This window comes from Nicotiana tabacum, chromosome 12, assembly GCF_000715075.1.
Source record: "Nicotiana tabacum cultivar K326 chromosome 12, ASM71507v2, whole genome shotgun sequence".
Taxonomy (NCBI): Eukaryota; Viridiplantae; Streptophyta; class Magnoliopsida; order Solanales; family Solanaceae; genus Nicotiana; species Nicotiana tabacum.
In genome coordinates, this window is record NC_134091.1 from 12158799 (window position 1) to 12182500 (window position 23702).

Below are 23702 nucleotides of genomic sequence, written 5' to 3' on the forward strand. Positions count from 1 at the left end.
TACCATCGGCACAACTTGGTTTTCGCTTTCAGTCATCATTTTTTACTGTAAAAAAAAATGACACAAACAAACGTTTAATACACGTTTTCAAACTGGAGTAAAAATCACGTAGATTTTAATATCCAACATAACGCCACTAAGGCTTAACTCTCCAAAACGGGAGTACACAAAACCACAAAGGTTTTAGTTTGCAGAATAATAAGAATAACACAAATACAGAAATAAATATTAAATTCCTTAAGATTGTTATTCCTCACAATATTGCTGTATTTGTAAATATTAATTCTGCAAAATATAAGTTAACGTAATGAAACAATAATAAATTCGAGCCCACTGAATTCACAGTGTTTCCTTAAGGAATTTAATCCCCTCCTAGTACCCAAGGTAATAGATTATTTCCTCCCAGGATAGAACGAATAACACACTGGTGTAGCGGTACTTCAAACCCCAGTGTTTCAGCGAATACAAAGTTCGGTAGCAAATCACACTTACAGTTGCTTTGTTTGAAGTTAAAAACAATGCAGAACGAAGGAGTATAAACTCAGAAAATCGTATGGAAATGCTGAGAGGAAGGAGTGCAATGTATAGCCAATTTGTTGAGCGAATTGTATGTATCCGGCTGCCAAATGATCAATACACGGATTGGAAAATATCCATTACAAATACGGATAATCTTACGTTAATATTTACTATTAACAAATAAATTTAGTCCAAAAAATTAATCAATCAATCATTTGACCAAATCCGAAGCCGAAGCCGAAGCCGAAGCCGAAGCCGTAGCCGTAGCCGAGCGAGCGACGACGACGACGGCGCGAGGCTTGCTTTCTTCTTAACTCTTTAAGAGCTACAAGAAGAGCAATTATATATATACCCACCAAAAATGTCTTCCTCTTCCAATATGGGACAATGTCTCATTGTTAAGAGGGGAAACTTAAAATTTTACTCAAAATTTCATTTTCCCTCCATTCCCCATTCACCCTCATTTTAAGAATATTCATCTTAAAATAATTAAGAATATTCATCTTAAAATAAAACCTCAACAAAAACTGTATCGATAGAGGAGCTAGATCGGATTATGGATCCGAATTATCATTCTCAACTTTGAAATATATTATGAATTTTTTTTCTCTTTTCAAATAATATTATGTGGATGTACTACTTCGTTCTCTTTTACATTTTGATCTAAGCTCCATGAGCACCATCTCAAATAGTAATAGTAACAACAACGACTCTGTGTATTCTCACAAATGATGTTTGGGTCAAATAGTAATAGTAGTATTTCAAAAATATGGCTTCAAATTCTTTCACAAGATTAAAAAGAAAAATAATCAAAAAAAGAAAGTAACATTCTATCTATATTTACAAGAATATCTTCACATTAGCCAGTAGCCACTAATGCTTGCATTAGAGTAGGCTGTCTACATCACACCTGTTGACGTGTGGACCTTCCCCGGACCCTGTATGAATGTGGGATGTGAGATGTCTTGTGCATCCGGCTGTCTTTTTTAGGATACAGCTCTGTTGTCGGCTAAAGCGATCCTAGAATCCCATTCTTCATTTTCCTTGTTAACATCAGCAGGAGGCAAAAAGCAATCCATTGACAAACCACTTATATTAAAATCAATCTCTTCAATTCTCCAAGTTTCCTCAACTTTTGCTCTATAGTCTATGTTCTTTCCATATCTATAAATTGTTGCTGTAGTTTTCCCACTGTGTGCTATGTTTACACCTTCAATATACCGATAATCTTTCAACATAGATTCCATACTTGTTTCCCAAAAAACACTATCATCTTCTTTTGCTGATTTCAATCTTACTAGTTTTGTGTCCTCAAATTGGATAAGAAGTCCGGAACGTTGGCTGAAATAGCCCCATATAGTGTGATGAACAACTTCTGTGTTAGCTGTACTCTGTGCCTTTAACATGTCTTTGCTAGTCTCAAGCTTTAGTATAAAGCATTCTTCATCCTTAATTTTCTTTTCACCAATACAAACAGCATTCAAGAATAAATTGGCTGTTGATCTGGGGTCTAATCCCTGTTGATCAAGAAGAGTTTCATGAACAAGAGCAGTATTTATATAAGTAACCATTTAGTGGGCGTTTGGACATAGAATTATGAAGTTCCGGAAAAAAGTGAAAAAAAAAAATTCAAGTGAGAATGATATTTGAAAATTAGAGTTGTGTTCTGAATTTTTGTACGTGATTTGAAATGAAAATTTTGAAAAACAGATTTTTGGAGTTTTTTAAATTTTCGAAAAATTCTAAAATTCAACTTCACGTGAAATTTGAAATTTTCATGGCCAAACACTAAAAAGGGCAGCTCGGTGCACTAAGCTCTCGCTATCCGGGGAAGGCCCAGACCACAAGGGTCTATTCTATGCAGTCTTACCCTATATATTTGCAAGAGGTTGTTTTCACGGTTCGAACACGTGACCTCCTGGTCACATGGCCAAACACTGATTCCGCAAAAGTGAAAATTTTGTGAGAAAATTTGATTTTTTTTAATGGCCAAACGGGTCAATAGACTCCGCATGAGTAGAACTAGTTGTTGGATGATTGCATCAAGAACAAAAGGGTAAGAGTGTGACTTGCAAATCAAAGAAAAGAAGTATGTTACCTTAGCCATCTGAAAATGATAAAGAATGTGTAAAGAAAACTTTATACCACAAAAATTCGAGTTTAAGTCCTATGCACTAATAGTCTAAAAAGTATTTATACAATTAGCTCACTTATATAATAACTAACGAGCTTTGTTCGCTCGGATCCTCCAAAAATGCTTTTGGCAGATCAGACACAGATGTGGAGGCATTTTTGAAAGATCTCGAGCAATATAGATTATAGGTAAATCTCCGTGATATACATTAACTAATAACCTGCTAAAATGGCAATGAACGTGTTATCATATGTAAAACTACATGTCATCGTGTATAACTTAAATCCTACGATTTATGTCACTTGGGGTACCTGAAAGAACCTCCGGGGTGGTCTTGGAGGACCTTTTGAAGCATTAGAATTGTTGGAAGAGTGACTCCAAGCTACTATTCCATTACTACCTGCACTGACCTTGCAATGAGAAACAACCAATTCTAGAAACCATAAATCAGGGTTCTTTTGCCAAAGAACAAATCCTCCATCCTCACAAGTCCTTTTGGAATTCATATGGTTACCACTTTGATGAATATCTGATGTTGCCATCTGCAATTGTCCCACTGCATACATGCTATTTATTGAATTTAATGCAGCTTGCCCTCCACTAGCTGCTAGATATTGTTGTACTATGTATTTTGCAGTAGAAGCCTTCTGTTGATCACAATCAAAAGGATTTTAGCCTGATTTTTGTTTCCGAAATTTAAGCAAAATCTATCAGTAAAAGCCTTCTGTTGACCACAATATTAGAAGGCATATAATTGAAAAGCATAAAATTCGTGGATTTTGCAAGATTGTTACAGGCTAATGAGTTTTATTAGGGACATGCCAACCAACATAGTCGGAGCGAGAAATTCTGAAACAACAACAACAACAACAAACCCAGTGAGTTTCCACAAGTCAGGTCCGGGGAGGGTAATGTGTATATAGACCTTACCCCTTCCCTGAGAGTGCAGAGAGACTGTTTCCGATAGACCTTTGGCTAGAGAATAGATGAAAAGAAGCATTATCCACAAGTAATAATAACAATAAGATATTAAGAAAATCAAAGCAAACGATATCAGTCAAACGGTAGGTAGAGATAGCAATCTAAGAGTAAAAAGGATATCATACTAACAATAATGCTGCCGGTCTAAGAAAGAAAGAGCAAAATGCTCGACTACTAAGAAATTCTAATAAGAGAATAAAAAAGTGCAAGTCCTCAAATTTGAAACTGCAACCTGAAACAATTTTCGAACCACCTTTGCTGTTACACTAGAATCTTCCTTAACTCATTGAGATTTAGAAAATTATATATATGTGCAAGAAATTTTCTTTTACCCTATTTTATGATATATTTTTTCAGCAAAAGAGATTCAATTGAACCCTAGTCTCCACATAGGTCCGGACTTGTCCACCAAAGTAGGTGCTACATTCCGAATATAGCTAAATAAATATAGAAGATGCTTAGATTTGACCCTTATTTATTTGACAAATTGAGGCAGAGTTGATTGATTTTTGTCGATAGATTGAAATAAAAACCAATTTAACATTAGCATAAATGAAAAATATAGAGAGAGAACACTCACAATGGAACCATCCATAACAGGCAAGCTAATAGAATGATCCAATTGAACTTGAAAAGGGATAAGAGCAGAGCCAACAATTTTCAACAAGAATATAAATTGATCATTATTGCTTGAAACAACTTTTGATTGAGCAGATAATTTATCAGCTGTCATAAGATTACGCATATTTTTCCACCTTAGGGCTGCATTAGTACCCATTTTGCTAAACATTTCCTCTGGAATTGGCACCTCTAAAACTGTCTCTAAACCATCTTTTTTCTCCAAATTAGGACACAATTTCCTCATTGTGTAAAATGTGACACATTCTTTAATTGTCCTCCAATTTTTTATGAGAAAAAGAAATAAGAAAAATTTATACACGAGAAAAAGGAAGATTGTAGGAAAGATTCATTTTTGCACAAATTAAGAAAATGGGGTTTCCTTTTTTCCTCCTTTGGAAGTGTTTGAATGGAGTAGGTGATTTTGAGAGAAATTTGGGGAAGAGGAAAGGGAGAAATGTATATTTCTGTGCCTCCTTTCTCCAAAAGGTGGTTTTTTTTGGTAGTTGCTATCGTGTGGGTATGATTTTGGCGGGAATAATATTTATGTTTTTTTTTTTCTTCTTAAATATGGAGAGGGTGACAAATGGGCGGGTTGGATAAATATAGACGAATTAAAACATTTAATAACCTGGCCAAAGTTTTCTTGGGCTTATATGGTCGCGTTGATTAAGATGTACTAAAGAATAGATCATACACTTATTTTAATTGATTTTAGTTACTCTTAATCTCTTATCGTATCCATATTTTGTGTCGAAAATACTAGATTTAGTTGAAACCATAGCTAATAAGCGACATCCACCACTCCTTATCAAACTTATCTTTTATAGTGTTGATGAATAAAAGTTAGCTACAAAAACAAGGAAGCAATATGTCTACCATAAAATACTTACTGTGATATGTTGTTAATTGAAGACATAATTAAGTAAATAAAAGTAAGTTCTCCCTAATAGTGAAAGCCAAAGTCATTGTAGAACGCACAAATCCTAATATTACTGGCGTCGTGCTAACCCCTGAGTGTGGGGTAATATTTGACATTTGTTTCAATCGTGTGTGGCTTTGCCCCTGATAAACATGGTCTTAGTAGAAAGTTGCCCAGAGTTGGGTCATAAAACTTCATTAATGAAGGAATTAGATCTAATTATGAATAGGAGTTATCATTTGAAATAGTTAAGTACGTCAAAATCCTTTTTTTTTCAAACAATTTATGTGAATCTAATTTCGTTTTAAATATTTTTGGGGAGGCATAAAAATCAAATGGAGCGATAAATAATACTCCAAGATAGCAGCTCTAGCGTTAAACTACTACTCCGCTTTCTTTTGCTTTACGATTTAAATACTGTAGCAAAGTGCATATCCTCTTTCCCAAGTTATCAAATTGTATTTAGTGTAGATATATGTACTGTAGTTGATTTTAAACACTCTTATGGGGAACGTAATATTTGAAGCAGTTAATGAATAAACAATAAAGGGAAAATGGTCAAATTTGGCGCTGCACTTGGTCATCCTTTAGAACTAAGCTTAATCCCAACCATAGTTATTACCGGCCAGGATTTTAACTAAGGGGGTCAAAATATAAATAAGCAAACGAAAAAAAATCAAGAGAAGTTAACGTATAGTATAAACACATAAAATTAAGAATTTAACGTATTTACACGGTATAATTTTCCGACGAAGGGATGTCAATTGACTCCCTTGCCAATGTGTGGCTCCGCCATTGGTCATTACATTGCTGAATTTATTTTGGATCATTTGCTCGAAATATTTTGATACGTGAAGTCTACTTATTTTGCGCTTGAGCTTTATAATGGCAAAGACAAATATAAGAAGATTTACTAACATATGATGAAAATATAACAAAAATAAAATTGAGCAACTTCAAATAGTACATGAGCAATTTAAACATTTTTCCATGTTGGACAAAGAGCACATAATATTAATTAGAGAAAAATGCCGGACAAATAGTGCCACAGGAATAAGAATGGAATAAAGAAGACAATACGACCAAATCAAAACAACCTTAAGTCAATATCGATTGCAACTTTTATAATTATCGTTTTGCAAATTTTATCCTTCTTTCTCTCTCTCTCTCTCTTTTACGGTTGTTTAAAATTGACCCCTTTTGAAATTATACAAAAACCAATGTTAAAAGATTGTTAAATTAGATGATTCATACAAAAACTTTAGACGAGTAGATTCACATTTCTACAATTAACGTATTATCTTTAATATTCGGGGAAAAAAGAAAGTATTTACTCTCTTTAATAGGACTATCTTTATGGTATTCTGACAGCAAGGAATTCTTCAACTCACAGCTGGATACATTTTCAGCATTTGTTTAGCAAAAATAGTATTTATCCGTTCACTTTTAGTATTCTAAAAATACATTTTCACTTTTACTTGTTATTTTTAACATATTAAGAGAAGATAATTTCTTTTTTCTTGTTATACCCATAATATTAATTATTAATTACTCATTTCAAATCATTTTCTCAAATCCATTAAAAATATGCATCAATTAATATGGGTATCATGGTAAATTATGCACCTCATTTATTATTTCTTAAGGGGTATGCAAAGTCCATAGTAGATAAGTAAAAATGAACGGAGGGAGTAATATAATTTTTCTACGTAAACTCCTTTTGTGGATGACTAACTAACAACCTTTTACAAGAAAAATATACTGATAAAAATTCTGGAGCTTGCTGGCAATAGCTGACAAATTTTTTTATTTTATTTTTTTGCATTTGATATTAAGGAAAAATCTAATGTCATTAAATTAAGAGTGTATTTGATATGACGGAAGCCATTTCCATTTGCAAAGGTTTTTTGGTGTTTTATTTGTAGTGACAAAATATTTCTCAAAAAAAATACATACTTATTAAAAATAAAAATATTAGCATGGAGAATTGTCTCATTAAAAAATCCTAAAAATTAGTAATAATATCTCATTGTTAATTGATGCAAGTAATATGAGGTCAAAAATTAAGATAATACGAAGAAAAATATTTTTCGTGGTAGCCAAACACCAAAAAAATAACTTCATCATGAAAATCATTCTCCTAGAAAATGATCTTTATCGTACCAAAAAGAGGGTAAACATCTGAAATAATTAAAAGCATGAAAAAACAATTCTGGAAAGATAAATACAAGAGAAAGATAAAAATCTTTGATGTCACAGTCAAGAATAAACATTACATTAAAAAACTATTTGAGACCATTTCCTCTACTTCTAGGATGATCTCAAGGGAATTTATATGTACCTTTCACATCTGAATGTCATTACCTCACTCAGATTTAGTCAGTCAATAAACTCCTAATATAAGGGGGGGAAATTAATCTTATTAAAAGATTAGCCTATTATCATCCGACCAAAAGCCGGCCATTTCGCCTCCTCAATTTTCTCATATAAAACAACACCATATTCTTGAACTCCAAACTCATAGGACATAGCCTGTAATTGTACAGGCGCCCATAGGAATAACATATTTTGGTTCAGGCATTCACTCGCAATTTTTCAGAACTTTTTTATAATGACAAAGCGTTTCAAACTCAAGCTTTCTATGCCTTCTTTTAGCTTTTGTCGATCCAAAAAAAAATCTTATTTGCCTAAAAATCCAATGCCAACTTCACTATACAAAATTTCTCCTGCCTATAATCTTGATAATTCACCTATTCCAGTACCCCCCTCAACCCCATATCACTCTTCTTTTAAACAATTCAGAAAAGATCACAACTTGACACAAAAAACATATAATTCGCCGATTTCTGATTATTCTGATCATGACAATAACATGATCATGAAAAAGGAGAATAGTAGAAGAAATGAGTCAAGAATTAGTAGGTTGAATAATATGAGTTTTTCCTCAACTGATAGAGGCTGGTTTAGTTTCAGCAGTGAATGTAGTAATGAGAAGCCTAATGATGAAACTGAAAGCTTTATTTCTTCTCAAAGTTTTGAATCTTCATTCGACGTTGATTATCCTATTGACCCTTTAACCGAAACCAGAAGGAGGAAAAAGAATAACAACGCGAAAGTAAGGAGGATTAAACGTTACATTTCGAATAGTTTTAAAGATTCTGATTATCAGAAGATGACTACAACAAAAGCATCTGTTATAGAGAAACTGATGCCATGTATGGCTGATGGGAAAGTGAATGAGAGTTTTGCAATAGTGAAAAAATCAGCAGATCCTTATGAAGATTTCAAGAATTCAATGAAGGAAATGATAGTGGAAAAACAGATGTTTGAAGCAGAGGATTTGGAACAGCTTTTGCTTTGTTTTCTGAGTCTTAATTCAAGACAACATCATGCAATTATAGTGGAAGCTTTCACTGAGATTTGGGAGGAGTTGTTTGGTAAATCGTCCAAGTCTGGATTTAAAACTTAGAAGATTTCAATAAACAATAATATAGCATAATGTTGGTTTAAAGCTCAACTTCCTAAAACTACATAAGGAGAATCACATCACATGTTAATTTTTTCATTTGTTTAATCATAACTTTTCATATGCTCGTGTAATCTGGTTATTGTGCTTTGCTATTTTTGTAATAGTTGTATTATGATTCATGTTATATGCAATGATAATGTAAAGATCTTTTTATACTGTGAATAATATTACTCTAGCAAAAACGTTTCTCTGCCCTCCAAATTCTATGGAAAGCTAATTATGTTCCTTTTTATCTCTTTTGAACTGGTAAAAGTAATTGATTATTATCCAGTTTTAATTTGCCAAAGAACCTTTCCATCACCTGCGAGCTGTCTCTTATTTAGATAATAATGACGAGAATACCACTTGAACCGTGCATTTGGGGACTCAGGCTAACCGTCATTTGATCTAAAGTACAAAGCAGAATCATATATTAAAAGTCATTTGATTTGAAGCACGAAGCAGAATCAATATTAAAATGTATTAGGTTCTGCACAATGGACAATAATATTTCATGTTACATTATTGGACACAATCAACCAGCAAGATACACGATAATCCATTTGTAGAGCAGGAATATTGAAAAATCCTGCAAAAGCTGCACGTAGAGGCCTCTGATGTCGATCTAAGGGAATCATCGAGAAATATATCACTTTCCCTGATTTCACTTGAGCATCATATTAATCAGGGCAAAGCCTTATGGGCTGTTAAAGTAGGTCTGGGCTGAGGTCGTTCCACTGCTGCCACCTCTTTGGTAAAGTAGGCTGATGGGCTAGCAACCTTCTGTCGCAAAAATCTAAGCACACCGATATAAATGGTACAAAGTCTTCCAGATTTTCATACTTTTAGAGAACTTCCAGTAATCACAAAACGAAAAGCTATGTGAGGTAAGAGAATAGGTCGTTGATTGTTACTAAGAGCCTAACATAACTTCTCATAGAATCAGGTCTTCTTGTTTACCACTATCAGATTCCAAAGTTAGCTCGGGATCCTCAAAATAGTTGACATGACAGAGCATACCACCAGCTTCATCAGCGAAAGAAATTTTCCTTCCCTCCCTGTGGACTGTGTTCTTGGAAACAGCAGCACCATTTTGACTCAATTTCTATATCACAGAAAAACAATATGACTAAAATAATGAGTTATGAAGTCCATATTCAAACATTGGAAAAGTTTGAAGATGCTGCAACTATGAATAACAGAATATGAATGGTACCAACCATGATTTTACAGAATCTGGTGCAGTCCCTAGTCATCATTGACAACCACTTTCGTGTTGTCTCTTCAACTTTTGTTGCACTTTTTATGGCAATCTTCACCTGTCAAACATAAGATACTAGTGGTTGAGAATGATATACTTACATCACATGTAATTCATCTAAGCATGTCATTCTAACATAGCCTTTTCCCCGTGTGTCAATGCCTATTTCAAGTTATGACCATTCCTCATATAACTGAAATAAAGATCAAATTGATATGTTTTCAATTGTTAGATGAGGTCTTGGAAAATGAAACATCACTAGTACTTGAAAATCTAAAATGAAAAGTATCGTTTGCTATATCAGACATAACTATGATTACTTTGGTCGTTTAACTCAACAATGCACCTCAGATATGCCAGTATATCTGAAAGAACATACCTCATCAGCATCATTCTTCAAAGAACTGGTGCGATATGCTTCAAAGAGCAATTTTTCTTCTACCATATCCTTCATCGACTTCAATTCAGTCATAAGCTTCAATGCTAGAGATTCCATGTCATGCATCTGCCTCTGTGAAAATGCTATGGCACTCTCTGAACAACGTGTGATAGAGGTGCACCCAGTGTTAAGTTGAGGTAGAGAACGAGAGAGACGAGGACCTTCCAGATTGCCTTTTGGAGGGGAACTCTGTTTTAGTAGATTGCCTTTTGAAGGGGAACCTCGTTTTTCAGTCTTCCATCTCTTAGCGATCTGCTTGGGACCTATAAAAACTTTAACCTTCTTAAGCAGTGCAGATCCTTCAGTATCTTTAGTTGTGCTAGCATCAGCAAGGCATGATCCTTCAGAATTCTCATTCCCAAAAGTGAGTTTCTCTTTACATTCTGAAAGAATTTAGCCAAGAAAAAATAGGTCAGCTTCTGTGGCGCTCTCATGTTCTGAGGCAGTTCAGAACATTTAGGAAGAAAAATATTATCCTTATCACAAGCAATACAAAGGACACCATCATTAAGAGTAAGAGAACCAGGATTTTCAGTCCAAGCTTCTGTGGTCACTCTCATTGTATGGATTAATTGGGATTAAGTCCAGAATAAAATGTGTGGTGGATAACCTTAAGAAAGGAATTTAATACCTTTCAAAGTTGAAGTATGAAATCAAGAGTTTATCGTTCATTTGACTTTCACTTCAACTAGTAAATTAGAAACTTACTCATTTTTTCATGTTGCACGATACGAGCTAAAAGCAGAAGTTTTCCACCCATCAGTTAATATTTGATATGATACTAGAGTCAAAGCAAGAAGGCACTCGAAAACATAAGTCTGACAAGAAGTAAGCCATCTTTTTTTTTAATAATAGTCTGTTATCTTCATTTGTCAACACATATAAGCTGGATAATATATAATTTGCAAATTATTTAATTTGTCTGATTTACTGTAAATCAAAAGGCTTGTAACTGAAGACACGTCTGTGTCTAAAGTAAAACCTTGAGAACCAAAGATAAAATTCACAAATATCTGTATGATTTGGTCATTTGGTTATTGGTTCCTGGGCTAAACCAAAGAAGCAACCACCAGAATTCTTAAGATGAAACAGCTAAAATGAACTTTGAATTAAGTTGAAGCACTGTTCAGTTGTTTCTCTGATCTCAACTGGCATAGATTTATCCGTCAAGAAATTTGAAGCAACACATCAACTGTGCTTGGAGTTGCTATGCATATACATCAGTTGGATTATATAGAAAAGGGATAAAAATATAAAGTCTGTCCACCTTATGATGAAAAACCTAATTTCATATATGACTTACTATAGTTCTCCAGGTCATCGATTAATTCTATGGAGTTCATAGCCAGACAAAGTCGCTCTTGAGAGCACGGAGAAATAGCCTGCATAAGAATATATAGTTTAAAATACTTCAAGAAATACAAATAAAGCAAATTATCTTCAGCAAACACCCTAACCTTTCGTGTTGAAAGAAGTCTCTCAGGAGGCTGTGACAGCTCGGACGCTGAGATCTGATCCGAAGCATCCTGAGATGGACTGGTTAACCTCAAATCTTTTTCCTCACAAATACTTGAAGATTTCAGAGGCTGATTTTCATCATCCAAGCAATTTCCTGAAATCAAGCAACTAGCTGCTGCATCAGTAAGGCAGCACTCTGTTAGCTGCTCCTTGTCATTTATGTCATCTACGAATGGCAAACTATTGTCACTGCCCGAGCAAGTTTGCAAATTACACGATAAGATACACTTATCAACAGGGTCATCTACTGAACAAACTTCCTGATTTGAGAGCAAAACTTCATTATCTCCATCTCCAGACATGCAATCTGCATAATGAAGACCAGCACTGTCGGTGCGATTAGGTATCGTTGCCTCAGGAATGTGAATCCCAACATTGTTGGTACTCTGACCAGAACTCTTATCCATATCAGAACAATCCCTGAGGCAGTCATGCATGCCTAAACTATGATCGTTTGCAGTTGCTACTATCTCTGTAGATCTTGATGGAGCAAACAACTCTTTTTGACTGTTTTCTGTATAACATCTGTCCTCCTGATTATTTACCTCTGCTAGAGCTTCACTAGCTGAGTAAATATATTTAGGATCCACATGTTCGAACTGATCATTGGAAATCTGATTAAGAGTACAGAGTTGCTGCTCTTCTGCAAATGAAACATGTATCTTTTCCTCAGAGTCAACTACGTCTGATAATTCACTACACGTAGTTGTATCAGAATTAGGTTTGCTATCCATCCAGATATTAGAGGGGCAATTGGAAGAATCTGAGTTTCGGGACATTGAAAACTCAGATTCTGAAGTCTCAGCTATGGGCTCTGGCACTTCAGGCAAATCAGTTCTGAGCTGTGGAGAAACTTCAGGCTCCAGAACCACTTCAACTTTAATTGATACAGGTTTGTTTGGTGATGCAAAGAGATTTCTGTTGGTGCACCTTCTTTTACGATTTGCTTTCTTGGAAATCCCCAACTTCAAATGACTAAGGGGTACTTTTAGATCGCCATCTTCCTCTAGCTGATAACATCCGTTAGCCTGCTTTGGACTTGTAGAAGTAGGACTTGGAGTAGCAAATTTCCTTTTCTTGGATTTGCATCTCTCCTTTAGTTGTTTCAGTGTTATTTCTCCAGAATTATAATCAGCTGACTGACTGTTCACCTCATCATCAGCAAGGCAACCAAATTTGTTATTTTCAGGTTCTATTGCCTTTAATGTTCTGGCTACTACTGGAAAACATTCACTTTCACACTTAACATGTGACCCCCCGAGTCTAGCATTTTCAGTATCATAGATGTCTTTTAACTTCTTGATCGTCAGATCAGGCTTTCCATGAGAATCTACATTACGGACCTTTACTATCAAACCTCTTCTCACAACCTGGATATAGTGCAAGTAGTTGCCACTCCTTCGCTCCATTGTCTAACAGGTTTGACTCAAGTTCATGAACTATTGGTGGAAATGCAAATGCCTATGAAGGTGTAAGTAACTCTACCCTGACTATATCTCCAAGATGCCACCAGTCTTCCAGAATACTGCAGAAGAAAGAAACCTTATAATTTTACTCAGATAACATCCTTTGGGCAAAAAACCTATTTTGGGATGTCTAAAAAGACAAACACTTAATAATTATCTCATATTGATGTTCTTATAAACATGAAAAAACAGTTCAAGCAAAAAAAGGTATGTTGAAATACATGGAGAAAAATGAACACAAACCTATACAATAATGCAGAGTAGTTCAACAAATGATTGAACTGTAGTAGGAAACAACAGTGTCACGTCTTCCACTAAGTAAAGATCAAGATGTCGACCAACCCCAAGAACTGAAAAGGAAATGTCACTCTTACCAAGAGCTTTAACCAATTTCACATTGACTTTCTGATTAGTAATGTCTAATAAGGTGAGGTCCAAAAATCATAAAACTAAGTCTTCACATTAAGAAAGATTTTCTTTGCTCGGTATTTCAATTCACATGGAGCTGAATCAGAAAGACAAATAAAAAGGAAAGCAAAATTTCACAGCTAGTAAATTACAGAAAAGTTAAGTAACGTCACACAAATAAGACAATGGCATTTGCAAAAAAAACAAAGTGGGAGCAGGAAGTGACAGAAGAAACCACTGGGAAAAGTGGGACAATGAGATGACAAATTTATGCCACGTTGATTACAGGTTCCGCCAAACCAAGTAGCTTTTGCTCAAACAATATATTTGTGTAAAAAAATACATTAAATATGTACAAATATTAAATCTACAATCAAGTTAGCTCCGCCTCTGCATATACAAAGTCTCTGAAAATTGTTTCTACCTCACAGCCCTATATGTTTTCTCTTTGACAAGACTAAAAGATAAACGTCATGCCTTAGCTCAAGCACAAATAGTCAATTAGTACTTTTTAACCTATAACACTTGTAATTATCAAAACTATATCTCAATTGAACTAAAAAAAATCTGAAAGATAGTACATTATCAAATGCCCAATAAACTAAGCTAGGAATATCTCAAATTAATCACTTAAAACACATTTTTTAACCAAATAAATTAATTACGTCACATGTTTCCAAGTAAAAATAAATGGGTACATATAAACACGATTCATTTAACATGTTGCCCCAACACATTTTTTCAATCAAAACGGTAAACTGGATCTATCAGTGCATACAAGTCGAAGATCCAAAAAAATAGAATCTTGATCAGAAGTAGTAGTAAATGAAAATGGGGGTCTATAAAATCCCTAAACAGCTAATATATTGAAATAAATCTCATGTGTTTAATTAATTGTACAATAAACAGAGAATGCTTTAACAGAGAGACAAATCAACAGATCTGGGAATAAAAAGATAGCAAATTGAGCTCACCTGATTATGAATCGCTGGTTCGAGAGTGACAGAAGAAAGTTGAGGAGAAGGATGAGAGGCTGAACTTTCCCGGGTAAATTAGTGAAATATAAGGATATTGCTGAATGTGAAATCGCGCCAACATTATTGGCGGGAACTGGACTAGGGCTTTGTACTTTTATATTGGGCCTTAAGATTCCGCTGACTTGGTACCTGCCTATTTTCCTTTTTGTCTTTTGTTTTCTTCTTTTTTATGATATTTACACTTTTGGTCCCTCAACTGCTGATAAATTTCGACTTTAGTCCTTGTAATAATGGCTAAGCATATTTAAACTTTAGTTTATTAAAATGTGCATTTTCGATCCGTTCATATAGGAAATATGTGATATTTGGATTATTTCTTAAACAACAAAACGTTCAACAATGAAGCAACATTGCATACTTAACATAATACATTAGTAACTACGAGATGCTAATTCAGAATTTTCATCAAGGGGTGTCAAAATATAAATAATTAGATATATCGAAAAGTCAAGGGGAGTCAACGTATAGTAAATCTACATAAAATAAAAAAATCTATCTAGCGATATAATGTAATTTTCCGGCGAAGGGGTGTCGACACCCCTTGGTTCAATGTGGCTCCGCCACTAGTAACTAAATGGTTTTTTCATTGAATTTATGAATATTTACCTGAGGCGTCAATATGCACATATTGATTAATTGAAGATTAGATGTACCTAACTAGAAATTATAAGGACCGCCCGGTGCATTAAGGTATCACTATGCGCGGGGTCCGGAGAAGAGCTGGACCAGTCTATTATACGCAACCTTATTCTGCATTTTCGCAAGAGGCTATTTCTACGGCTTAAACCTGTGACTTTCTGGTGACATGACAACAATCTTACCAGTTACGCCAAAGCTGCCCTTCTAACTAAAAATTATAAGGATTAAGTTAAAAATTAATTCATATCTGAGGCTAAAATCGCAATTTTCCTTTTATTTTTTTATCTTTTTATTGGTATTGGTTGCACTTAATCCCCTTCATTTCTTTATAACTGGCATGCGAATATTTTTAATTTCTAAATGTAGCTGTGAAATTTGAAAAAAATATTAAAATATTTATACTGTAAGGCCAACAAATGTAATACCTTCAATAAAAAACAAACACAATAATTCACATGAAATTCTATTTCTTCTACATGATATATCAAACCAACTCTTCATTGCATTTGATGCTTATTATTATATTATAATAATAATAATAATCACAAAATATTTATGTACATTAAATATTTTAATTATATTTTTTATAATAATTTTCGGCACGTTTTCTTATCGGAAAAAGAAAGAGATTTTTATATAAATAGTTGGTCATATTAATTGTTTATTTTTTTAGTTATAAATATAAATTATATATTGATTATATATAATTATATATATTAATACATAAATAGAGACAAATTAGAACGCCGGCCAAGATTAAACCCGGAGTGCTAGAACTATCCTAAACCTCAAGGCCTCAATCTCTCCAATCTTATCCCGCTCGCAAGGGAATCAAAACAAAAAACAAGGTTCCATTTTCATTCGGAAATGACGAAGGCATCATTCAAAGCTCGATATGAGACGGACAAAGCCGCCGCCGCCACTACGGTCGCCTTCAACGCCGGCGACTTTAAGCTCCGAGCGTCCATGACCGATGCTACTGTTGTCAACGGTCCCAGTTTAAACGGCTTAGCTCTTGCCGTTGAGAAACCTGGCTCATTCATCATCGACTACAACGTCCCCAAAAAGGTGTCGTGCATCATTCCTTCTCTTTTTTTTTGAATTTTTTGTGTTTAATTTTGACTCAGCCTATGTCAGTTTCGCAAATCATAGTCCGTCAGTGAAAAAATGAAGCTTACTGTAATTAAATAGAACGACGGAATAGATATAATTATACAAATGATTTATATAACTGATCCTAACTATAATTAGGAATCCAGATGTAGTAGATTGATTGACTGTGCTCTTAAATTCGTATTAGCTCTTAATTATTACTAAAAGTTCTGTGATTTCAGGATATTCGGTTTAAATTTAGTCCGTTAGTGAAAAATACTCGAGTTAAATATAATAGAATTGATACAAATGATTTGCATAATGGATCTTATCTAGTTAGGACTTAAGATGCAGTTGACTGATTGATTGATTGTGTTTTTAAATTCGCTTTAGCTCTTATTGTTGCTACTCTTGAAAGTTTATGCTACTATTGAAAGTTTATCGTTCAGGACATTCGGTTTCAATTTAGTCCATCAGTGAAAAATACTCGAGTTAAATAGAATGGACTGATACAAATAATTTATATAACAGATCCTAACTAGTTCGAATTTGAGATGTAGTTGAATGGTTCATTGATTCATTGTGTTTATAAATTTGCTTTAGTTCTTAATTATTACTGAAAACTTTGTGGTTTCAGGACATTCGGTTTCAATTTATGAACTCAATCAGGGTTATGGAGAAGCCGTTGAATTTGAATTACATTCATTTTCATGGAGACAATCGAACAATATTGGATGGGACTTTGGTGTTTGATTCAGCCAACAAGGTGTCGGCTAATCACGTGATGGGGTCGGGGAGTTGTAAATTGAAGTACACTTATGTGCATGGAGGACTCGCTACTTTTGAGCCAAGCTATGATACATCAAAGAACGCATGGGATTTTGTGGTTTCACGTAAAGTTTACGGGGACGACGTGTTTAGGGCTACTTATCAGACGACGAGCAGGAATTTGGGGCTCGAATGGTCCAGGAGTTCAAAGTTAAATGGATCTTTTAAGGTATAATTTCTAAGCTTTTCATCCATATCAATTACCATTGCAACTGAATTACGAAGCTAAGCTATGCAATTTCAATTGGCATGCTTATATTTGTTATTCATTTTTGTTAATTAAATATTTTCTGAATTTGGTATCTTTCTAGCTTGCTTATCTCATTTGCCAACAAAAGTCTTAGTTGGTGGACAATGCTTTTAAAGTTACTCGATGCTTACTAGAAAACTGTCTTATGGTGAAATATTAAAGAATTTACTAGAGGTGTACATTCTACTCCACTTGTATTTGCACTAGCAATGGTGTATACTATTTGCAGATGACATAGTATTGCACTAGCAATGGTGTATACTATTTGCAGATGACATAGTATTGATTAACGAGATACGTGGCGGGTTTAACGCTAGACTGGAGATTTGGAGACATACCCTTGAGTCAAAAGGTTTCAGGTTGAGTAGGACTATATAATACTTGGAGTGCGAATTTAGTGACGCAACACATGTGGCGGATGTTGAAGTGAGGATTGATACACAAGTCATCCCCAAAAGAGCAAGCATCAAGTATCTTGGGTCAGTAATCCAAGAAAATAGATAGATTGATGATGATGTCACACTTCGTATTGGAGCGGGGTGAATGAAATGGAGGCTCGTATCCGGTGTCCTATGTGATAAGAAGGTGCCACCAAGACTTAAATGTAAGTTCTATATCGTGGTTGTTAGACTAACTATGTTGTATAGGGTAAAGTGTTGGCCAGTCAAGAGCTTACACGTTCAGAAGATGAAAGTAGCAGAAATGTAGATGCTTAGATGGATGTGTGGACATACTAGGAGAGATAAGATTAGTAACGAAGATATTCAGGGCAAGGTGGGAGCGGCCTCCGTGGTGGACAAGATGAGGAAAACGAGGTTGAGGTGGTTCGGGCATGTGAAGAGGAAGAGCACATATGCCCTAGTGATGTGGTGCGAGAGATTGGCAGTGATAGGTCTATATAAATGTAGAGGTAGACTGAAGAAGAATTGAGGAGAGATGATTAGAGAGGACATGGCACATCTTCAGCTCACTGAGGACATGACCCTAGATAGGAGAGCATGGAGGTCGAGGATTAGGGTAGAAGTTTAGTAGAAGTTTATATAGGAGGACGTGGTTCTAGTTTAGAGCACCTAATCTGCTTCCTATTGTCATTATTAGTATTGCTATTATACTATTATTATCTTATTCTTAATTTTATTACTACTATTATTTCCTTTGGTTTGGTTATCTTATTATTTTTGTTACAAATATTGTTATTTTCTTCCATATTTTCATCATAGCGTCTTTACTCTTGTATTTTTCAAACCTCTTCTGAAAATGCTTTTCTTGAGCCGAGGGTATATCGGAAACAGCCTCTCTACCTCACAAGGTAGGGGATAAGGTCTGTGTACGCTCTATCCTCCCCAGACCCTACTTATGGGATCACACTGGGTATGTTGTTGTTGTTGTATTTGCACTAGCAGACATTTTTTGTAATCTATGGAATGTGGGATAATCTATAATCACATGACATGATTTTGGAGCATTTAAATCGAGGGAATGTAATTGTTACCTTGGTGTTTAATAGGTTGTACACTGGGATAATGTTTTTGTTTAATGGGGTTGTATCCTTTAGGTTTTGTATACAGCTTTAGGATATGGATTGGATCCCAGGGGTGCCTTCTCTGTGTGTGTGTGTAGGGGGGGGGGGGGTACGTGTGTGTGCATACCCGACTATGTATATACACATAGGAAAGAAAGTATCTTTGCTTGTTTGTTTATCATTTTGGCTCAGTGATAAAACACAATTGGATATTATTTTTAATTGTTCATAATTGTGAGTCAGCAGCCAATGTCTCGCCTGAGAAGGGCCTAAACCTCCTAGATGTCACAAGTTTAGTAATTGATCAAATTCTTGTTTGCGGTGAAGGCTGCATGTCAAATTGGAAGTTCATTTTATGGATTTAGTAATATAAATGTTCCTATGTCGTATTGGTTCATGGATTCATTTGTTGGGCTTTTCTGATTTTGTTGTGCATCAAACAAAAGGATTTTTTTCCTGTTAAGTGTAAGCGACCATGAAAGTCATTCTGCATTGGTTCCCCGATAGCCATTTGAAGGGCCATTGCCTTGTTGGAGTTGATGGACGATGAAGCAGGACACAATCTCTGTGATTTTTGGAGTTATGCTTTAGCATTGCTGAAGAACCAGCTTAGATCCATCATGTTGCTATAAGTGTGTTTTCTATCTGGTTGTTTAGGACAGATGAACAAGTTAAAAATGGCCTTCAATTGTTAATAGTAAAACAGAATGTTCTTATTTGTGTACACCTATATGTGATGATGTGCTATCAGAGTGTGCAAAGAAATGCCCAAATTATAACATTTACTATTGTCATCATTCATCATATATTATCATCATCGCTATTGTTATGCATTCTTCTGTGTGAAAATATTTGGATTATTTAATAGTTGAACTATAATTTATTTGCTTTTTCAGCTTCTTCTTCTTCTTTTTTTGTTGAACTATAATAGTTGAACTATAATGTTGTGCATTCTTCTTCTTTTTTTGTTGTTGCTGGTGCTTCTTGATAATGTGTTCAAGGTTTGGTCTATTCATATCTAGTGAGCTAAGTGAAGCATGTAGGAGAAGTGCTACCTTTTTTGTTTTGTTTCCCCAAGACCATTCTGACTCAAGTTCTTCTTCCTATCTCCAGATTTGTGCATCTCTCTGTTTGCTTGAAGAACGCAAAATGCCTAAGTTAAGTGCTGAGACTTCGTGGGACTTCGAGATGTGATTTCGTTTTTTTTTTACAATTATTCAGATACAATTACTTTTGGCTATCCATCATCATTGGGCTCAATCTAATGTTTTCTAGCTGAATTTGTAGATTCACAAGTGGGATGATCGTTTTGATATGGTTAACTATTAAAGGTTTATGGTTAAATGACATGAGTATTGACCCACAGCTGCTTTTCTTCCGCTTCAAGACATATCCTTGTTTTTATGCCTTGACTTTACCCAAATTGATAATTTGCATGTACTCTCCCCCTTTAACGCTCCACCAAAATGGTGGATCCATTATCTTGTTCCTAGCTTTATTTGGTCATTTGGAGATACTTTGAGATATTGATTGAAATCATTTGAAGCTCCTGCCATTTGTAGTTGTCTCATTACATTCTTCACAAAAGGCTGGCAAATTATTCTACTAGATTGGTACTATAGCATTAATCCTTTACACGTTTTCGAGAGGTTTTGTAAATATTTGATCACTCAGTTTTTCCATCCTTTGGCTTGTAGATTTAGTAGGCATTCACTGTTTCAGATCTCAATAGAAAACCGTCCAATCAGGACATAAAGTTTGTGTATAAATGTTCGAGTTAAAACTCTAAAACTTAGATATTTGTACTCTAGTCCATGTCATTCTTGAAAAGAGTATGAGTTTTGTACTGAAAAAAATTCCGGTAGGAAGCGATTTCCTCTTTAACGGGGGCTTATGTGGCTTGGATCCAAATTAATCGGGACTCAAATAGTCAAATGCAAGTATCTGACATCGGATAATAAATTTTAAAAATGTAGAGTACATTTTTATTCTTTTTTCTGGGAAAGAATGTAGTAGCCAATAGGTAATAAGATGAGAAAAAGCAGCGGGCATAAATAAAAGAAACATTGTTTCTGTAGTTTTAGCAGTAACATTTTACTAATCATTTTAGTGGACAAGAGTGGGTTGCTCTAGTGGTGAGCACTCTCCACTTCCAACCAAGAGGTTGTGAGTTCGAGTCGCCCCAAGAGCAAGGTTGGGGAGTTCTTGGAGGGAGGGAGTCGAGGGTCTATCGGAAACAGCATCTCTACCCCATGGTAGGGGTAAGGTCTGCGTATACACAACCCTCCCCAGACCCCACTAGTGGGATTATACTGTGTTGTTGTTGTTGTTGTTGTTGTATTTTAGTGGGCATAGTGTTTGAACAAAAAACTTGGTTTTGGCTCGACCAATAGAATAATATCCAAAAGACAAAGTTATGAGTGTCAACACCTAATAACTAGTATATTCTCTCCGGATGATAGTGAATATGAGCAATGATAGTAATATTCAATGATCCAAAAAGATAGAATATGACATTAAATAGTAATAAATAGCAATAAATGACATTTGGGTAAATAAAACGGTTGAGTCACCCGAAAAGGGATGAGATTAGTGGTTATTCTTTCTGACAATGTTGAATGATTTATAAGCCTTTGAACAATTGGGTTGTTCTTGGATCCGGTGGAAAATACTAGACAAGAATCTTGGTAAACTGGTTGTTTTTGTATATATGCGATAAACCCATCATCTCTCTTGTTTTCATGAGCTTAATCCCGAGGACTTATCGATTCTCGTCACCTTCTCACTTCGCCCTTTCTTATCCTTATTCATGTCTCCCTAAAACCTTGTCGCTTACCATACTTTAGCTTGCGACCTACACACATCTATCTATACTACTCACAACCTTCCTTCAACTTGCTTGCACCATAGATTTCCTTATGTTATTCTGGGACATCAAGCGAGACATCGCATCATCTCTAACTCTTCTTTACTCTCTTGACTAGGCCTCTCGATACCTAGAAACCATAGGCTGGAAGATATGCCACTGACGACGCCGCTATTATTCCTGGATATTGAATCCCCGCGCTTCTAGCCTTCTATCCGAAGTATGGCTTTGCTAACCACCAGTTAAAGAGAGTTTGTCTCAAAATAGTGGTGGCTTTCACGCCACAATAGCCACCAAATAACTTCCAAGCATTTGATGCCCCATCGCTGTTAATGAACACATGTTCAATGGTTTTAGTTTTGGGAGCTTTACATCAAGAGCATATAGACGGTCCAACAAAGCCAAACTTCCTAGAGATTTCATCAATAGGTAGTCTATTATGTATCAATCTCATCATAAAGTATGAAATTTTAAAAGGGATCCCTTTATGCCAAATATTGGAAGCAGAGTTAGTAAAATTTCAAGCTTGCTTGAAAGTATGCCAAGCCGATTTACAATAAAATGAACCATCATTAGTAATGGTCCAAATTGGCTGATCAATTCTAGAATTGAAAGGCACATTAATCATGGAGATATTCCTTGCAATGGGACTAGGCAGGACAGTCTCAAGAGCTGCAAGGTTCCAGTTACCTTCATGAGTGAAGTCCATAATTGTCTCCTTTCCTCTACTTGGACCATTAATAAGCTTGGCTATAGAGCCAAAATCGGACCAGTTATCCCACCAGAAAGAGGCACTTCCATTAAAAAGTCTCTATTTGATATGATTCTTAGCAACAGTTTTAATGTCCATCATTTTTTTTCAAATCTATGAGTGACCAGGTTTCCATGAAGCAGCAACATGGTGACTAGTATTACAATATTTAGCTTCAATGAAATCCTTCCAAAGGGAGTTTTTGGTTCTAAAGATCCACCATGACTTAGCTGCAAAAGCTTTGTCTATATCATGAATGGATCTAAAACCAGCCCCTCCTTATCAAAACAAAAAGATGACTAAGAGAACCAATGATGCTTTTTATTCTCTTCTGAGTTAACCCATAAGAAGTTGCAATATTATTTTTCAATGGTCTGAAGCGTAGTTTTGGGAGTTTTAGTAGCTGCAAAGATGTGCGTAGGAATAGAGTAAAGAACTGCCTTAATAAGGATAGCTTTACCTCCATAGGACACAAGTTTTCCATTCCAGCCTTGGATTCTCCTACCAACCTTGTCAGAAAGATAATTAAAATATTCAATTTTTTTCCTTCCTCGGTAAATATGAGCACCAAGATAAGTGAACGGAAAATTCTTATGAGAAAACATAAGTAAGATTCATAATATGGTGAGCTAGATTATCCTCAGCATTAAGATGTAAGAAAAATGTGATTTACTGAGGTTTATCAGTTGTCCAGAAGTGTTGGAATAATCATCTAAGCATTGCTTGATGATCTCAATAGAAGTGGTGTCAATAGAGATGAATAATATAGTATCATCAGAATAAGTAAGGTGTGTGATGCAAGGCCCTTGTTTCCTCATTTTGTAAGGAATAAAGTCTTCGCACTGAATGATATTATTCAACATCTTGGATAAGAGTTCAGAGGATAAGACAAATAAAGAGGGAGAGATGGGATCTCCCTACCTTAAACCCCTGAAGGAATTAA

General features: G+C 35.1%; 4 protein-coding genes across 4 annotated transcripts; 2 read left to right on the forward strand and 2 right to left on the reverse strand.

Annotated features, from left to right (window-relative positions):
- Positions 1 to 1253: 1253 nt before the first annotated feature.
- Positions 1254 to 4739, reverse strand: LOC107771417 (uncharacterized). Its single transcript, XM_016590775.2, has 3 exons — positions 4215 to 4739; positions 2965 to 3300; positions 1254 to 2036 (listed from the first exon to the last, which is right to left on the reverse strand). The coding sequence occupies exons 1-3, from the start codon at positions 4497 to 4499 to the stop codon at positions 1506 to 1508; spliced, it is 1152 nt and encodes a 383-aa protein (XP_016446261.1). The 5' UTR covers positions 4500 to 4739; the 3' UTR covers positions 1254 to 1505.
- A 3046-nt stretch (positions 4740 to 7785) lies between these two features.
- Positions 7786 to 8643, forward strand: LOC107771416 (uncharacterized). Its single transcript, XM_016590774.2, has one exon. The coding sequence runs from the start codon at positions 7786 to 7788 to the stop codon at positions 8641 to 8643; it is 858 nt and encodes a 285-aa protein (XP_016446260.2).
- A 487-nt stretch (positions 8644 to 9130) lies between these two features.
- On the reverse strand, positions 9131 to 14880 carry LOC107771414 (uncharacterized). The gene is made up of 6 exons (XM_016590771.2): positions 14749 to 14880; positions 11840 to 13425; positions 11686 to 11764; positions 10323 to 10765; positions 9903 to 10001; positions 9131 to 9787 (listed from the first exon to the last, which is right to left on the reverse strand). The coding sequence occupies exons 2-6, from the start codon at positions 13307 to 13309 to the stop codon at positions 9617 to 9619; spliced, it is 2262 nt and encodes a 753-aa protein (XP_016446257.2). The 5' UTR covers positions 13310 to 13425; positions 14749 to 14880; the 3' UTR covers positions 9131 to 9616.
- Positions 14881 to 16185: 1305 nt separating this feature from the next.
- LOC107771415 (outer envelope pore protein 24B, chloroplastic-like) lies at positions 16186 to 20507 on the forward strand. The gene is made up of 3 exons (XM_016590773.2): positions 16186 to 16518; positions 17180 to 17539; positions 20256 to 20507. The coding sequence occupies exons 1-3, from the start codon at positions 16318 to 16320 to the stop codon at positions 20334 to 20336; spliced, it is 642 nt and encodes a 213-aa protein (XP_016446259.1). The 5' UTR covers positions 16186 to 16317; the 3' UTR covers positions 20337 to 20507.
- The last annotated feature ends 3195 nt before the right edge of the window (positions 20508 to 23702 follow it).

Bases quoted from the DNA above. Each gene is read 5' to 3' on its own strand.
- LOC107771417 (XM_016590775.2), bottom strand. From the start codon at position 4,499: ATGAGGAAATTGTGTCCTAATTTGGAGAAAAAAGATGGTTTAGAGACA. The intron at 3,301-4,214 runs GTGAGTGTTCTC...TGTGATCAACAG, and splicing joins CTGTTATGGATGGTTCCATT to AAGGCTTCTACTGCAAAATA. The intron at 2,037-2,964 runs GTACCCCAAGTG...CTTGATCAACAG, and splicing joins CACCCCGGAGGTTCTTTCAG to GGATTAGACCCCAGATCAAC.
- LOC107771416 (XM_016590774.2), top strand. From the start codon at position 7,786: ATGACAAAGCGTTTCAAACTCAAGCTTTCTATGCCTTCTTTTAGCTTT.
- LOC107771414 (XM_016590771.2), bottom strand. From the start codon at position 13,309: ATGGAGCGAAGGAGTGGCAACTACTTGCACTATATCCAGGTTGTGAGA. The intron at 11,765-11,839 runs GTTAGGGTGTTT...ATTCTTATGCAG, and splicing joins GACTTCTTTCAACACGAAAG to GCTATTTCTCCGTGCTCTCA. The intron at 9,788-9,902 runs GTTGGTACCATT...TCTGTGATATAG, and splicing joins CCAGATTCTGTAAAATCATG to AAATTGAGTCAAAATGGTGC.
- LOC107771415 (XM_016590773.2), top strand. From the start codon at position 16,318: ATGACGAAGGCATCATTCAAAGCTCGATATGAGACGGACAAAGCCGCC. The intron at 16,519-17,179 runs GTGTCGTGCATC...TTGTGGTTTCAG, and splicing joins ACTACAACGTCCCCAAAAAG to GACATTCGGTTTCAATTTAT. The intron at 17,540-20,255 runs GTATAATTTCTA...TCCTATCTCCAG, and splicing joins AGTTAAATGGATCTTTTAAG to ATTTGTGCATCTCTCTGTTT.